General features: G+C 44.2%; 1 protein-coding gene and 1 long non-coding RNA gene across 3 annotated transcripts in view; one reads left to right on the top strand and one right to left on the bottom strand.

Moving 5' to 3' along the window:
* Positions 1-16171, bottom strand: part of LOC135385080 (venom metalloproteinase BumaMPs1-like) — a 177992-nt gene extending 161821 nt beyond the window's left edge. Inside the window, exon 1 of the mRNA XM_064614258.1 lies at positions 16028-16171. Coding sequence (XP_064470328.1) covers positions 16028-16097 — 70 coding nt within the window. The 5' untranslated portion in view covers positions 16098-16171. The remainder of the gene's footprint in view (positions 1-16027) is intronic.
* On the top strand, positions 6373-7224 carry LOC135368748 (uncharacterized). 2 transcript variants are annotated; one of them, XR_010414865.1, is made up of 4 exons: positions 6373-6627; positions 6924-7003; positions 7068-7132; positions 7199-7224. It is a non-coding gene; the product is annotated as an uncharacterized LOC135368748 (long non-coding RNA). The 2 variants fall into 2 exon arrangements; XR_010414866.1 differs by having other exon boundaries at positions 7188-7211.
* Positions 16172-17659: the final 1488 nt, after the last annotated feature.

Here is a 17659-nt window from a genome sequence, read left to right as displayed (position 1 = left end):
GTGAGTATTTCAAACCATTCTTGTGTTACAGTGTATCTTATAGCTAAATGAAATGCGGGCATGTATTTGTTTTAAATTCTTTTTATTGTTTCGCTCAGATGAGACAGCAGAGACATGGTAGCCGATTTCGAAAGAGCGATACCGTAACCGCTGTGCTTTCCATTCCCAATGAGTCTTGCAATATTGTACACATTGCCGGGACATCGTTCTATTATTTGCCTGGGTTCGAAGCTTATTTCACACAGCTTCGAGCACTCGAAGTTATAATAATTGTGCGCGACATTTGCTTCTTTCAAGCAATGCCATAGTTGACGTGTATCATTTTGCGACAGATTTACTCCGTATCTCGTCGGATGACCATTGCTGAGCCAAAGGCGTACGGCAGTTACTGCAGCTGGACATCGGTGGACGTAGATGTTATGGTCAATCTGAGTCACGGTAGTGCATTTTCCCTGTTTCAGTGTTGGTTTTGTAAATTCTGTTGTAGCTACGAAAACGAACAGGGAAACAGCACTCAGAAAGGACAAGGTGTAGCAGAACATCTCCGGGCATCTATTTACCATGACGACCTACAGTAAAATGAGACAACTCGTCATGGATTTCAATATTTATTGGTAAGCGTCTTTGGGTGACAACCTATTTTGCAGCAGGTCAATTGTCATGTCGTTTATGTACACAGCCAGGTAATGGTAGCCAGTCTTCATTGCGTAGTACATGATACATAGACTTTCGGCCACCAGTTGCATTACGTCGACGTCACGATCACCGTAATAGCTGAATATGGAGCTCATCTGTTTTCCCCATTCGGAGACCAGGTCGAACGGGTGGTCGGATAGGTGTTCACACTTCCTGTGCACCCTGCCATACATTGTTTTTGAAGACTCCCACACAGTCTTTTTCGCGGGAAGGTTCAGAGGCAGGGACTGGAACAGGAAAATGTCTCTGGTTATCTTAAATGCTGCGACGAGCACTGTGTCGTCCGTTGACTTCGATGAACCGCATTCTAACACGTCATTCCAACAGGTATGAGGATGGCGACATTTTCCTTGGATTTGATGATCCTGGGTAACGTCCCGCATGCCGCACACATCATCACCCGATTGGGACCAGGAATCGCCAGCGTTGGCTGGCTGTTCGACATCGGACCAGTGATCGCCAGTCATTTCGTCGTCGGTGGTGGCAGGTAGTTCTCCGGAACCCAAGTCCTTCTACGGCTTCCAGAAGGTTGCAACAGGTACTGCACCTTTCCGTTCCGAGCGCGTCTTTTTATAATGCGGTGGCCCTTTCCAGGCTGCACACGTGTTAATTCGCTTGCATAAAATTGACCTTCAATAGGTTCTTCCTGCTGGTCACGTAAGAGATAGGTATTCGGGTAACCAATCTTGACTGCTCTCACCACAAAAATTTCACGCGTAAACGAACCAAGATAACTTTTGACTAACTGGTGTCTAGACTTTGCTATTCTGACAAGGTCGCCAACGCGAAAACGTGGCTTCTCTGGGGGTTTGCTCGGAGTAGGATAGAGCTTTTGTCTAAATAAATGTTCATTTTCTTTGTTGACATCCACAGGTCGTGCTGACAGAGTTCTATGAACACGATGATTATATGCTTTGACCAGAGGCTGTAAAATTTTCAAGTACGATTTATGTCCCTGATATTCAAAAGCACGATAAAGTGGCGTCATAAGACTTCGAATAGATCGTTCTGCAATACTTGCTTTCGTATTTGAATTAGAGTGGAAGAGAGATATCCCTTTTGATTTTAAAAATGCTCCGACTGACTTATTGGTGAACTCTGTACCTCTGTCTGAATGAATCAGTCTCGGAGTCCCAATACGTCTAAAAGCGAGTCTCAGTCCACGTATAATTTCCGCTGCTCGTTTATTCTGCACAGGCACTACAGCAAGCATACGAGAAAATGCGTCGATACAAAACAAAAGATAGCGAAAACCCTTGTTGTATCTCGACAGTTTCTGAAGGTCTTTCGAATCTATTTGGAATATATCCTTCACACCCAAAAGGATGGTCTTCCGGAACTGACGTGGTCGCTTAAGTTCTCTGAAGAGAGAGTACACATCACTGGTTTCCAGGAACTTGGCAACCTTCGCCGGCTTTTCACCGATCGCTCGTGCGAGTCGTTGAACACCACCTAGAGCACCAGGATGGTATACGTCCACGTAAGCAGCCATTAGCACAATTTTCTTCCACGAACACGAGTCCGTCGAATGACAAGTTGGCATTTATAACGGCTGCCACGTCACCTTTGTACCAAGAGGGCGATCGATTGTGCAGTTCGTATTTTATAAGCTCGATGACGGAACTACTTGGAACAACGCGAGAATGACAGATAATCCTTCCCTCTTCATCTATCGCAAATACGGTCTTTAGCATCTGCAGAATGGCGAGGGCCTTCTTCCTGTGTCGTGCGGGAAAATGCGCCAGAATGTTTTCGTCCCGAAGGTAACCACAGTGTTCCTGTTGCGTTTCCAACGTGCTCAATACTGGTTCCATTCTCGAAGTCTCTTAGCCGCTCTTGTGATAACCGGAGAAATGCGTCGACGAGGTGTCTCAGGTGTGAACGTAGGACTACTGGCTGATGGCTCTGCAGTCTCCTTTTCAAGTCGAGATGGATGTACGATAAGTGTCGGTATATTTAGCTTGACCAATAGTGGTAGGATCCTCTCGAGATACGCGGGTCGCCACACATTTCGCGCTCTTGTGACCAAATAATAAACAAGGTCTACAACGTTGGTATTTGGTATTTGTTCACCATTGACAATGAGCTCAAACGTTTTACTATTCCAGCCGAGCACGGGTTTTAGTAAACGCAGTAATTGGCTTGCTCTCATCTTGTAGCCGGTGCATGATTTGTCTCCTCACCTGCTGCACTAGGCTGTCTTAATGTGTTCGCGGGAGGATGCAATAGCTTGTGCAAGTACTGGATTATCTCCTTGGCCTTGATATCATCAGGCTCCTGTTTATTCAATATCGACGGAATAGTGCTTTCCCGATAGGGAACAAGCTCGTATTTCTGCATTATTTAAATGCCGATTGCTTTTGCGATGCTTTTGCCCGCCGCTAAACTTGAAACGAGACCTAACAAGGGGGGCAACAAAAATTGCAAAAACCCGCCGGACCGATGAACAATCCGTTTAACTTTCTTCACATCTGCACGGTCTTGCCTGGAAGCCAGTGTCCTAATGGGTGTTGCAAAAGGCTGCAATTGCTTTTTAACTTTCAGCGGTACGTCGATGTTTCCTTTGCAGAGGTTCATACAATTCTCCCTGATTGTTCGTAGCTGTTCCCTGCTGGCATGTTGAATCAGGTTGTAACGATCTTCCCCTGTCTTTGCTTCAGCGATCATACGAAGGAAACGAATCTGTTTGTTAAGCCTTTTCATGACCTGTATACGATCTGTCTGTGATCATCCGGGAAAATGTTGGTCCACACCTTATAGTGATCGTTGCTCTGTTGAGACAAGTCGATAACTAAGTATGAGTATGGTTTCTGACAGGCATCTTTATATATCGTGGGCAACAAATCATTTCGCCCGAAAATCTGCCTGGACAGCATACGCAGCTGGTCTGTAGTGCGTGGTGAACGAAATAAAACGAGAGCCGTGCTATTGAATTGTATTGTGCGATACAAAGGGTCGTTGACGAACAGGTATTGCGAGATGAACACAGCCGTGATTGACAGGTGGTGACACCCAGCGATATAAAATTTGCAGATTTCTTTGAGTCTTTGCTGGTCGGCTAAACAGTCGTCAAATATAAATAATGAGTGGCTATAATTCTCCGGATCTGCAGGGATGTCTTGACTGAAATTTACTTCAGGAAGAGTATCGAATACCGGCTGCTTATAAAGATAGATATACCATATTTGCTTGAACGGTTTGTCAAAGAGGACAGCTCTGTGTTTAATTAGTCGTGCCACGAAAGTGGATTTCCCACTTTGACTAGCCCCTGAAATTTACACCGAGGCAGGCGTCACGAACCTAAATTTTGCTATCACTGTCATTTCGTGCAAGGGAATGAAGTCTGGTCAAGATACGTTTCGTTAGATAAACAAGTCCGTGCTTGCAAACTGCGGGGAAAAAAAGCAAACTGCAAAGGTAGGTTCGACTGCAGAGTTGACGATGTAAAAAAAAAAAGAAGACTCCTCAAGGTTGCCATGCTGGCAACTTCTTATATAAGAACTGTCTGATGCTCAGCTCCTTCACTCTCGAACCTCCTTCTGAGGAGGTATGGTGTTCAGAATGATGAAATATTTTGCAGTGTTCTAACATGTGCTCCTTTTGTTTTCAGCCGGTCCAACGTGTCCGAAGGATCATCGTCGTCATCATTGCATCAGTGTACAAGTAAGCATCATGTCTTCGTCGATCTTGCATAAACTTGACAAGTTAAAGAAATGTGGAGAGTTTCAAAAAATGGCGACAATTCCTAAAAACATCAAGTATGATGTGGTTGATGTTAACAAAATTGAAACGAGGTATGGCGAGGCGGTCTACGTAGAAATTATGAAGGATCACGAGCACGTAAAGGTGTTCCTTCCAGCTCGGTTTCATAAACTAAGCACTCAAGACATCGAAGACATGAGGAACACGAGCGGACTCTGGATGGAGAAGAAAGAGCGAGTTTGAAAAGACGGGAAACGTCTTCTTTCGCCAGACATCGTGTTCGGTCAATCCGAGTAAAAAAATAAAAATAAATGGTGACATGCCACCTTTGTCCTCCGGCCGATCGGCAGCACTACACAACAGCGCTGGGACTTCAAGTTCATCTGGCTAACGTTCATAACCTTGCAACACCCTGTATCCCATTTTGTGAGACACTCTGTACGCTCCGCAACTATACCAACCGCTATGAGCTTCATCTACATGACAGAGACGACGACGGGCAGGATGTCAGCACATTCTTTCATGAAAACGGACGCTACCTTGCTGGTGTACTTCGACATTTCGGATTTCCGTTACGCTTTTATGTTTTGCTGAAGGCGGAACTCGGTCGACATACACCTGAGGATGAGATCATATTTGTCACTCAATTTATTCCTTCGAGTGTGCATACGCTGTGGTCGGAACGAGACGTAGAACGTGCTGTCATTGAAGTAGGCACTGAAGTCACCAACAATTTAGAAAAGCTTGAAATGCAAGGGTCGGGATTTTTCTTATTTCGAATTCACGCCTGCATTCTTCATGTCGGTCGTCTCGCACCACAGCTCATTGGTTGTACCGACTTTGAATTGCCAAACGAATTGAAAAAAAAGTGTCGGTGTCTTCAGAGTGTCGACCTTCACGAGGATAGTGAACAGAACATGTGTTTCGCATTTTACGTACTTGCCGGTCTACATACTGCAAAGGGTTGTTACAGACGCAGAGCTTCATCCTACAGGTCATACCTGTCTCAATATGTATTTCCAGAGACGTTTCCTGTAGTGTTCCCGAAAGATGTAGAAATGTTTGAGAAGCAGAACGATGTGAGCATTAACGTGTACGGTTATGACAAAGATGAAAAATATGTTTACTCGATTAAGGTTGTCGACGACCAGTGCAAGAAGCATGTCGACCTACTGCTGATTGACTTCCATTTTGTACTCATTACTAATATCAATGCTTTGTTCACACCACCTGGTTATTTTCACTCCCAGGCGAAAAAATGAACTGGGAAGTCAACTGGTACCAGTTCGTTCCCAGTTGCCTCCAACTGGTCATGAACTGGAACCAAGTGGGATCAAACTGGCGGCAACTGGAAACTAAAGTGGTACCAGTTCAAGCTGGGCAGGTGGCAACTGGAAAGTGAAGTGGTACCAGTTCAAACTGGGCTGGTGGCAACTGGACATGAACTGGTACCAGTTCAAACTGGGCTGGAGGCAACTGGACATGACCTGGTACCAGTTGAAGGTGGGGGTGGCAACTGGAAAGTGAAGTGGTGCGCCAGTTCAAACTGGGCTGGTGGCAACTGGACATGAACTGGTACCAGTTCAAACTGGGCTGGAGGCAACTGGACATGACCTGGTACCAGTTGAAGGTGGGGGTGGCAACTGGAAAGTGAAGTGGTGCGCCAGTTCAAACTGGGCTGGTGGCAACTGGACATAAACTGGTACCAGTTCAAACTGGGCTGGAGGCAACTGGAAAGTCAAGTGGTGCCAGTTCAAGCTCGACCAGCTGACATGTTTGGGAGAAGTTTCGGTTTGGGGGTTCCGGGATAGGTTTGTAATAACATATATGAAGATTAGAAACGTTGGGGGGACGATCGGGCGATCGGGGGGATGCATTTATAGTAAAAAAATCATATTTCTATTTTTTTTGAAGGTGCGCTAATGTTAACAAAAGCTAATTTGGAATTATTATGTTTCCATATTTTGCGCGTTCCTGCTCCCCTGATGAATGACGCGTTTGAACAAGATGTAACGGTCGCTTGCTGCTTCAAGATGCAGCGTTCGCGCTTGTCTGCCGTGTTTTGACTTTTCGCGTTCGTCTCAGCATGCCCCAAGTGCCATTTTTGCTCTTAATGTTATTAGCGTGACATGCGACAATATAAATTACAGTGAGCGTCATCGGCTTCAGTACGACCAGACAGGTGTCATGCGATTGCGGCTCTGTTGCAGCTGCGAAGACTGCTTCATCGTGAGTACTATGCTCAAGTGTTTTTTGATTCCTGCGAATAAAGCAGAAATATAAATAATGGTACCGTCCTGCTGCACGCAAAGTTTGTCTCCCCAGTGTGTTGCACGAGAACATATTGACGCGTTTCTTTCACGACCAACGCCCGGTTTATGTAAATGCGATGTTAACGTTAACAAAGCAACTTTTTGCACACCACACGCTGTGAAAAGTGTCTCTTGGTTTCTGGTTCTTTTATTCATCATGTGCCGTTAGTCTGCGCGTTCCCGCTTTTAATGCATGTCATTCTCGTGTTTCAGATCCTTCACACGGAAAACACGGGTTGCTCTAGAATCCGCATAGCTCACCAGAGTACTCGTGGCGTGGATCGGAAAAGCATGTGAGTCTGTCTGAGTAGTTCTGCCTTTCCATTCATGTTTTGATGATAATATTGTGCTTCACAGGACGACTGCGAAGCAATATGTCGGACTCCACAAGCGCCTTCTGTAACGGGGGATACACAGGAAAGGTGAGTGTCTGCGACATATGTGTGTATAGTGAACTAAATGAATTAGTAATGATAGCTCTTCTGCAGCTCTATACGTAGAAAACCAACTGATGACCTGACTTCCACGGCTGCCCGGAATGCTTCCTGTTCTCCTCAACCGTTTCTGTAAAGTCAGTGAGAAACTGCATCGTGAAATACAAAATGTCTGTTTCAGAAGTGCACAATAAAATAATTCATGTTTATTTCAGTATCATGCATCTGTGGGTTTCATCATGGAGATCCAAATGAGCTCCCGAGTGGCTCAGTTGCGCTTGGAGGAGAAACGTTGCTACTTCGGCTGCGACCAGTTGCAAGCTGGTATTTTGAACTGGGACCAGTTCAAGCTGGGACCAGCTGCCAACTGGTTTTGAACTGGTCCCAGTTCAAACTGGGACCAGCACAAGCTGTGTCATTGAACTGGGACCAGTTCAAGCTGGGACCAGCTGCAAACTGGTTTTCAACTGGTCCCAGTTCAAACTGGGACCAGCTCAAACTGTGTTATTGAACTGGGACCAGTTCAAGCTGGGACCAGCTGCAAACTGGTTTTGAACTGGTCCCAGTTGGAAAATTTTTCATCTGGGCTGCAAACGGTGTATGATGGGTTTCACCACCCCGGGTGTACTCGCCGATCATCTACTAATGTGTAAACAACAAAAAGTGTCCAAGACTATTTTTCCAAAGAAGGGTGAGACACTGTCGTTTGCCGGAGAGCATTTGATGTCGGAAGTTCCCTTCTACTGTGTATACGACTTTGAGAGTGTACTATCACCGTGTTCGGGAGGCGGGAATGTCTATGAGGAACACATCCCTTCATCCTTCTGTCTCCTCGTCATACGCTCGTGCGATTCGTATGTCTTGAAGAAACATATTTACCGTGGTGCAGACTGCGTTTCCGTTTTCATGGAACTATTGCGTAATTTGCATGATGAGCTGTATGCGATGTTGCACGAGACTGTGCCTTTGCAAATGACCCCAGGAGACGAACTCGAACATTCTGAAGCCACTCACTGTAACATCTGTAAAGAACCATTCACTAAGAAGCAGAAAGTGCGAGACCATGATCACGTAAGTGGAGAATTTCGCCAATCATTGTGTCAGGGATGTAATCTGAAACTGCGGATACCACGGAAAGTGCCCATCATTGCACATAATGCCAATTATGACCTCGGATTCATAGTAGCTCATCTGCACCTGCTTCGGAAGACAGACATCAGAGTGATAGCCTCTAGTTGTCAAAAGTTTAAGGCTATAGACATTGGTGTGTTCCGCTTCATAGACTCGTTAAGCTTCCTCAATGCTAGTCTCGACACATTGACGAAAAATCTATGTGACAAAGGTGAATCTAACCCCAGGTGTCTGCGTCAGTTTTTCGCAGGGGAGGACTACTTCAGGTTGGTTGTACGTAAAGGGGTTTTCTGTTATAACTACGTTACCTCTTTTGAACGTTACGACGAGCCCTGTTTGCCATCACGTGACCAGTTCTTTAACCAACTGAACGGATCAGAAGTGAGCGAGGAAGATTACCGCCATGCGCAAAATGTGTTTGAAAAATTTCAACTGAAGAGCCTGGGCGAGTACTCGGATTTTTACCTTCTGACGGACGCATTGCTTCTGGCAGACGTGTTTCAAAACTTCCGAATATGGGCGTTGGAGACGCACAAAATTGAACCACTTCATTTCGTGTCACTCCCGGGACTAAGCATGTCTTGCGCACTAAAAATGAGCCGGATTAATCTGGATTTAATCCACGATCCCGATGCCTATCTGTTAATTGAACGGGGCCTGCGTGGTGGTGTGACCCAGTGTTCAACGCGAATGGCCACTGCAAATGTCCCAGGGACAGATCAGTATGATCCCGAAAAACCAAAGACCATAATTCATTACATGGACATAAATGGACTCTATGGCACAGTGATGCGTGAACCACTCCCATTCGGAGACTTTGAATGGCTGTCACCCGAAGAGGTTGCAGGTTTAGATGTAACCCCTGTTGCAGATTATGCAGACGTTGGTTATTTTTTAGAGATAGACCTGGCCTACGTACAAGAGCTCCACGAAGGACATAAAGATTTACCGATCGTGCCCGAAAAAATGAGCGTCCCGTATGAGTTGCTTTCGGATTATCAGAAAGACCTGATGAAAAAATTTAACCTCCCACAGCATGATATAGAACCGAAATTACTCCTTACATTGCTTGACAAGAAGAAGTATTTTCTTCATTATCGCAGTCTAAAGTTGTACCTACAGTTGGGTCTTCGGCTCGAGAAAATTCACCGGGTGCTCAGGTTCAAACAAAAACCATTCCTGCGATCCTATGTTGACTTCCATCATGAACTACGCAAGCAGGCAACCAATACCTTCGAACGTAACCTGTACAAGTGTTTAATTAACTCCGTATATGGGAAAACATGTATGAATGTACGAAAGTTCGTCGACTGTCGCTTAGCAACTTCCGAGGAGCAAGTGTCGAGATTCTTGCGTAAATCGAACCTCAAACAATTCAGGGCTCTAAGCTCTAACGTAGTCTTGTTTCAGTTCGCTCAATCGATAGTCCGTATGCGACAGCCTCTGTACCTGGGGTTCACTATTCTCGAGCTGACTAAAGTCATGATGTATGACTTTTATTATAACAACTTGCTTCGGGTAGCCCCGGACACAAGGCTCTTGTATATGGACACAGATTCTTATATCGTGATGCTGAGCGATGAGAAGGCCCTTGCGGAGCTCGCCGATACCCACCTTGATACATCTGGTCATTCTTGTGATGACTCGATGTATTCTACGAAAAACAAGATGGTGCTAGGAAAATTTAAGAACGAAATGCCCCACGACCACATCCTAGGGTTCTGTTGCCTGAAACCAAAGCTCTATGCACTAGACCTCCATGGTAAAAGACGATACAATCGTGCTCAGGGGGCGAAACAATGTGAAGCCCAGAAGTTGCATTATTCAATGTACATAGACTCTCTTAAGCTTGGTGAAGTGTACAAAGTTTGTCAGAACCTCATTGTGCGCAAGGAAAATATAAATAAAAGTGTATGTGTTACGAAAGTAGCTTTAAATCCCCTAGACACAAAGCGTTTCATTTGTGAGGATGGTATCCACACGTTACCCTTTGGGTACGCATCCAATGGAAAGATGTAGACAGTTTTTATGCATATGTTGCCCTACCTGGCTGTTGTTGCTGTAATGCTCTTTTTATATATATATATATATATATATATATAAGATTGTGCCTGTAACGACATGGAAATAAATACAATTTTATTGTGTCAAAGTACACTGCAACATGACATGTTGTCTGTCTTTCTTGGGAATTGTTTCCATACAAGGACGGGTACCAGCTTGTCGTTCAGTGTGAAGTTCGTTGACGAAAATCTCTGAGTGCACTCTCGGAGCGAGAATCCACAAGCGAGCATGCTGCCTACATACAGGCAGTAGAGGCCACATGTAGCTGATCCATAGCCCTGAAGTCATTTCTTGTTATAGTAAAATGACCTGGTAGGATTAATGAATTGGTAGAATTCTTTGTAGACGGGCTGAATGCCGTAACTATCAAAATACGTAACCACATTGTCACCGGAAACATAAGTCATGGTCCAGTGTTCACCGTTACTGCTCCTTGGAGCTGTGTTAATCACATAAATCCCGGGTATGGCTTCCTGTCTTGCGATTTCATTGCATGCAAAGGTTCCCCGAAACAGTTCTCTGGTGCAGTAGTGTCTACTGAATGCTGCATAGAACTGCCACTCCTCCATGTTTATTTTTCAGACAAATTTCACTCGTCTGTCTTTGTTGATTTCTAGCACACGTGGTGTTTCGGATACAAACAACACCGTAACTGCTTCTGTTAGATTGGCAGCAAACGTTAGGGTCAGACGAACGTTGGCTTGAACAACAGGACAAAGAGCATTCACTTCTGCATCTGGAGTCAGATGGTAATAAAGCATAAATGTCTCTTTTGCATACGCAGCTGGAGCTATTGGTATATCCTTGCGTTTTAGTTTGTGAAGCAGGTGTATATAGGCTTTGGAATAGATGTCTCGTTGGAAGTCGAAGTCATCCGTGTACTGTTGTCCACCAACGTCCAGTAGTGCTCGTTTTAGTTTGAAGTTCTCAAGCTTGAATGGGTTTCGTGGTCTGCTACCTTGGTAGGCATCGCTCCTGACCATCAATACTGTTAACTTGGAGGGAACTCGCTCGCTGTACAAGTCGTCAAATATCACCTGAGATTGGTTAGGGGCGATGGTTCTATACTTAATTTCCAGTCCTCGGAGAAGGTATACTGCAGGTGTTGTTTGAAGTCTTCGTTCTATACCAACAAGTATACTCGGCGATAACTGAACACGTCGGAGATAGAGCACGATACGTGAAAATTCCACAGTGTGCTTTTCTGTTGCACCATCAGCTTGCAAGAGACGAAAATCGTCCGACGCTTGACGTAGCACAACTCTTATGTCGGTTCCGTTAAGAATGAGCTTCTGTTGTTGACATATGTCGCTGAAGATTGGGCTGTACATGTCACACAGTGCCGATCCTTTGGTTCGCTTGTAACGAGCGAAAACTCCTTTTGAATCAGATGTGGGAGCATATACCTCACTCGTGCCTAAAGGGTCTGGCTCGTATAACATTGCTGAAAGGGTGTGTGTCTGAGTTACATTGTTGGCATTCGTAATGATGTCCAAGTAGGAACGGTAGCCATAATGTTCGAAACTCGAAACCAAGGTTGAATTCAGGTAGATATGTACGTGTTGAAACAATGATGAACCAAACGCTTGGACAGGTATGACTGCATCAGGTGTTGTTGAAGTGCTTGTTGTAGTTACCGCTGGATCTCCATTCTTTCGAATGATCTTGCACTGAATATGCAAAAAGCTGGATTGAAGATCAAAGAAGCCCCCACCGAGTCCCGGAACATTGTACTCGATCACTCCGCTTGATGTCGGAGCAGATACTGGGAAAAACTCGACGTATTCAGACTTCTCCAAAGCAAAGTTTGTAGGTGGAAGAGAGAAGAGTTCCAGCTGGTTTGTAGTACACAGACAGGAATCTTTATGCACTACTGCAATAGACATTTCTTTTTTTTTTTTTCTGTCAAGTAAAGAAGTCAGATTTCCTCCGCTTCTCCGCAGGTCGAGCTTTTTTAACGGCCTTGCGTTTTCTTCCTTTCCCTGTGAGTCTCCGAAGTAACTCGTCACGAGTTTTATGCACTGTGCGGTCTACTCCTTTCTTGACGGCTTCTCGAAATGATGCTCCTTGCTGGACTTCCTCGGCTATATGTCTTCCAGTATCAAGGAGCCTTCTTCCAACGTATGGCGCTACCTTCTTGGTCAGTATGGGCAAGAAACCCCTCAATACGTCACCAAATATGCCTCCTCCAATCTGATAAAGCTCGGGAGCAGTATAGTGTGGTAGATGCTCTCGCTTTCCTGCACCAAAATGTGCTATGGAACATGGTGGGTTTGTTACATACATTTACGTAGGTGGATCGTCAACCCGACACGTCCAGAGCCAGAAATGAATGGAATGAAATCACCTATCTCGTTTGCCAACTCGATTTGAATGGTTGTCAATTCCTTCGCAGATACATATTTATAGTACAGGTTTGTGAATAAATAAGACATCACATCATTCCTACCCTGGACTCTGAACGGTATCGATCGAAGAAGTGGTGCTGTCACGTCACCCACAAATTCGTTCTCGATGACATCGCAGTATATGAAAATATAGTTTTGACCAGGGAATAGACAAACGTCTCGTTCGGCGACTGCATAACTTGAGAAAGTTGTCCTCTTTCCGAAGCCCAACATCAAAGCCAAATAAGGATGGAAGGTCACATAGCCATCGTTCATGCGTTCCAGGTGACAAATTCCATTGTATGGGTTACATACGAGGAGACGAGCATCTTGCGACAAATGAAGTTTTGTTCGATACGCATGGTTAATGGAATTAACGAGGTCCTTCCCCAATTCGTAGTAGCCTTCTGGAACTTCATACTTTACCGTTCGTGAACGATAGGTAACTATGTTAATCGTTTCTTCCGTATCCACCTGGTATTTGAGTAGCTTCACGGGTGACCCTCTGTCCAACTCTCCACAGCCGATTATCTTTTCAGCCATGCCAAGCTTAGCGGCAAGAGTTGCGCTAATTTCCAAACCATAGATCAGAGGAAGTTGCATCTCATAATGACCGCTACCACGTATAATTCTTGTCTTATACTGCAAATGTTTTGCTAAAAATTGTCTCAAAGACAAGAGAATGTTTTCATTAGCGTTGAACTTGACCTTCTCTGTTGCTTCAATCGTAGAACCAAGGAATGTCGTTTCCGATATACTATTGACTGTGTCAGTTACATTTTTAATCGCAAAACGGATGTTGATTTCTGTTAAAGCGGCCTCCCACCTACCCTCCAACGTCTGTGGATGGGCTAGCTTTACTCGGAACTTGCTCATTGTGTTGTCGGGAAACACATCCAAAGATGCATTTGAGAGCAGGTTCACATAGAACTGGTCAACCATGTTTTTTTTTCTTTTTCTGATGAAATTTCTACGCGTACGCTTAATTTATATCGCCAGAAAATGCGTTGACGTTGTCACAGCGAAACTAACGTGCTGCGGTTTGAAACCGAAATTACAGTCGGTCAATAGCTTGAAACCAGAGGGCATCTGGCAACACCTAGGAATTCGAAACTGAAACCAGAACTACACGTGGAGCAACCAAGCTTGGCGTCCATTCATTTAAAACCGAAACCGAAACTACAGACGGCCAAAGCTTGAAAACTAGAGGGCGCTTGGTGGGAACCGAAACTACCTGGCGCTCTGACGCGGCAACCAAACTAGGTGACGGACTGACGTCAACCCGATCGGAAAAATACTATTAAATGTCATCAGATGTTATTGCCTGTTATTAAATGTCATTTGTGTGTTATTACATGTCATTTGCGTGTTATTACATGTCATTGTGCGTTATTACATGTCATTGTGTGTTATTAAATGTCATTAAACGTGCATCCAGGTGCCCATCAAACACTATCGACACGTGAGTTCCCATTGTTTACCTGAGTTAACCGTTACCTTATCCTGGCGGCGCATGTTATTGAAACCTGGGAACCCATTGTTCACATTATCGATACATGATTTCCATTGTTTTCTGATATATCTTATCGTGCGTGTGTGTGTCGCATGTAACCTGAGCAGCCCATTGTTAACAAGTGCTATATCTATCACTACTGACCATTCAAAGTTCAATGCTGCACTAATTACTTTACCGGAGTTTTCTAAGTGATTGTGATATATATGGTGTACTGCATAACAATGTTACATTTTGTTATTTATGTGGCCCATTGTGACTTATGTGACTTATTTTAGTGTTATTTATCTAATTGCGTGGTATTTTGTGTACTGTTGCGTTTATACTGACCTGTATTTATTACCTTTGTACATTGTGTTTGTGTGTAATAACCCACTTCCCTCTGTAATGCCTTCGGGCCCTGAGGAGTAAGTAAATAAATAAAGAAATAAATAAATAAACTGTGTTCGCCATAGCTGGGGGAGAATGTCAGCGATTCAAATCGTCACACAAAACCCAAAAAACACAAATTCAAAACCCACAAGAAATAAAAAAAAGTTGCAACGAAACTCTGTATAACACGTTAAAATAGTCACGCAAACATTGCTCTCAAACCGCGCTTGGCTACATTTTATATTACGGAGTGTATGGTTACCACAATTTGTTGCTGGTTGTCTGACAAATTCGTCGGTGCAGGGGTAATACTCGTATTTTGTACCATAATATATATATATATATATACACACACACATACATTAGATGATGATTAAGTAGGTGGGCGTGTATAACACAAATACGTAATACTTCCCAGAAGTTTGTTGCTACTAGGAAAATTTCAATTTTGCGGTATTATTGTACTCAGTGCTAATGCTGATGTGTATTGTATGAGTTATGATAGTAATACATAGTGACTATAGTAATACATAGTGTACTTGGGAGTCCTCAAGAACGAGACAGCAGATATAAACACAAATTGTGCACTGCTTATTGAGCCAGTTATTCTCAAATCCAGTTTCATTTCAGGCGGCTGCATTTAAGCATGACCTCAATGGTACAGTCCTCTAGGGCATGCATTTAGTCCTAGACGAAAGCTGCTGAATGAGAATAGCGCATCCAATCTGATGAGATAGAGCTGATCAACTTCGAGCACAGTTGTGGGATTGCTTTCAGTGTGGCGCAGTCTAGGTTTCATCCAATCCGCAAAAAAAAAAAAAAAAAAAAAAATGCTCACCGTTCAAAATTGTGTAACCCGTCGGTGGCGCATAACAACAGTGATCGAATTGGGCACACTGTTTCCCAAGAACAAAGCCCTTGCAAATGGGACAGTGGGACTCTGATGGACGCTGAACTAGAGGGAATGCAGCAGAGCCTCCAGAAACTTCTACGGTGACGTCCACTCTCTCAGGGAGCATAGGAGGTAAATGAATGGTAGGAGCCTTGTTTTTATCAAGAAGTAAGTGTCACCTGGTAAAGTTACTGATAAAGTGCACGGGCGACACTCAGTAGGTCGGACTTACGACTTCTGAATACGTATTACGGCTTCTCGAGTTTTATAATAGGTCTTATACATGAATTATGTGTACATTACGGATACAAATGAGATAATGAGTAAAATACATAATACACATGCCCCAAAGTGTTAGTATGCAAGTGATAGTATCATAATACAAAACATTACTATTACTGCAAACCCTATCGCTTTGTACCACCGAAGCTTTCTCTGGTAAGTAGGCCGCGCAGTACATGCGTATTTATGTGCATACATTATCTGAACGCACTCTGTGCATCAACACTGAAAAATAAGCTTACCAGTGCAGGTACAAGTGCATCGTGACAGAAGACGCAGAATAGCAAAAACACTAATAAGAGTGAAGCTCATTGTGCTGACTTGGTCTCTTTCCTCGTTGCCTACACTACCTACACTATCCTCGTACACCTTGTGGAGCCACAACCAAAAGATTAGCGCGAGATACGCGCGTTAATATGACAAATTGAGACGTCAGTGTGTTAGTAATCTTTTTGCAGCTGGACAATTCCCTAGACAATGTGTCTGCACTCTCATCACTCTTCTTGGCACATTAACCAAAGACCGCACCTGTGTTAGTATCTGAACACTCATTTAGAGCAGACGCAAGCTTCGACGTGTCGAATAAACGTTGCAATGCTATTGTCTTTCGCCTTCTAAGTAATGAGAAACATGAATCAACTGTTTTCATGTCGTGCAGATCTGTATTAATCGTAAAGACAGGGAAACAAGACTGTTGTTCTCCTTAAGTGGGGCCTATTCTTGAATGTAGCAATAAACACCACAGGGAAGACACGAAGTTGACGCAACGGCCTGCTTACAACTGACAGAATATTTATTTCAGGACGAACAAGAAAAATAATAGCATCTACGATGAACAGGTTTGAAACACGAATAAGATCCACTGTTACCCCCACTGCTGCAACACATGCTTAACAGATAAGCCGTCATTATCTAACACCTTCACACATGCAACGCATGCCTGAAAAGCACCGAGCATAGTAATCCACGTCAGAGATTACATCGTATGCAGATATGCTATCTATTCCAAAGACAGGTCAATGGAGGTCTGGCTTACACTTATATCCCCGTTCTTTATGATTAAACATGCTTCAGCTACCTCCCTTGCTATCTTTTATTTGAACATAGCTTTTACCACTGTGTGTCCAAAAAGTGACTTGCACCCGCATTCTCGACAGTGAACGGCAAGGTGTCCTAAGGAAGTTGAATTGGACACCGCTGCCCTATGCTCAAGCAGCCGTGTGTTGAGGCAGCGCCCCGTTGTTTATTGCTGCATTCAAGAATATGTCAAGATAGCAACTACCCCAACTTCGTACACTTGTGCTAAGTGGGGCCGTCAGATTTGGATGACGAAAAATTTCCACCTAAGAACGCGAAACAGAGATAGGAAAGGAAAATGAAAGCACAAAAAGAGTGAAAATGTCTTAATAGCCTTATGACACTAATGTCTTAATAGGTCTACTAGCCTTATCAATTCTTGACTATATATACCCTCACGCAAGGGATGCGTTGTTGTTGCCTGAGATTGCTACGAATAAGTTGGAAGAACCACAGCATGTCATTCAATGTGCACCCTGTAGCTATGTCCTTCACAAGACGGACATCCACTTCCAGTCGGTGGCAACGCTCGATAGAGGCCTATTGCGCTTGCCACGTCCTCACGCGTACGGACCCCCTATGCCAGCTTGACGTTCTGCAGTTTTCTTTCTGCCCCACTTTTTCGGTCGGGATGTGTACGACATGTAGTTGAGAGAGGCAGGTCACAAAGCATTCCTGTTTGGGGAGCCACGAACCTTTTACATAGGGGGGGGGGGGAGAACGCTCACTAGAACTTCGTTGTTTAAATGTCAGCCTCCATCGTTCACGGGAACGAAGCGAACCCTCAATGCTGGTAC

Source organism: Ornithodoros turicata, chromosome 1 (assembly GCF_037126465.1).
Source record: "Ornithodoros turicata isolate Travis chromosome 1, ASM3712646v1, whole genome shotgun sequence".
In the NCBI taxonomy this organism is placed as follows: Eukaryota; Metazoa; Arthropoda; class Arachnida; order Ixodida; family Argasidae; genus Ornithodoros; species Ornithodoros turicata.
The sequence above is the reverse complement of the archived record's forward strand: the minus strand, read 5'-3'. Positions and strand labels throughout refer to the sequence as shown.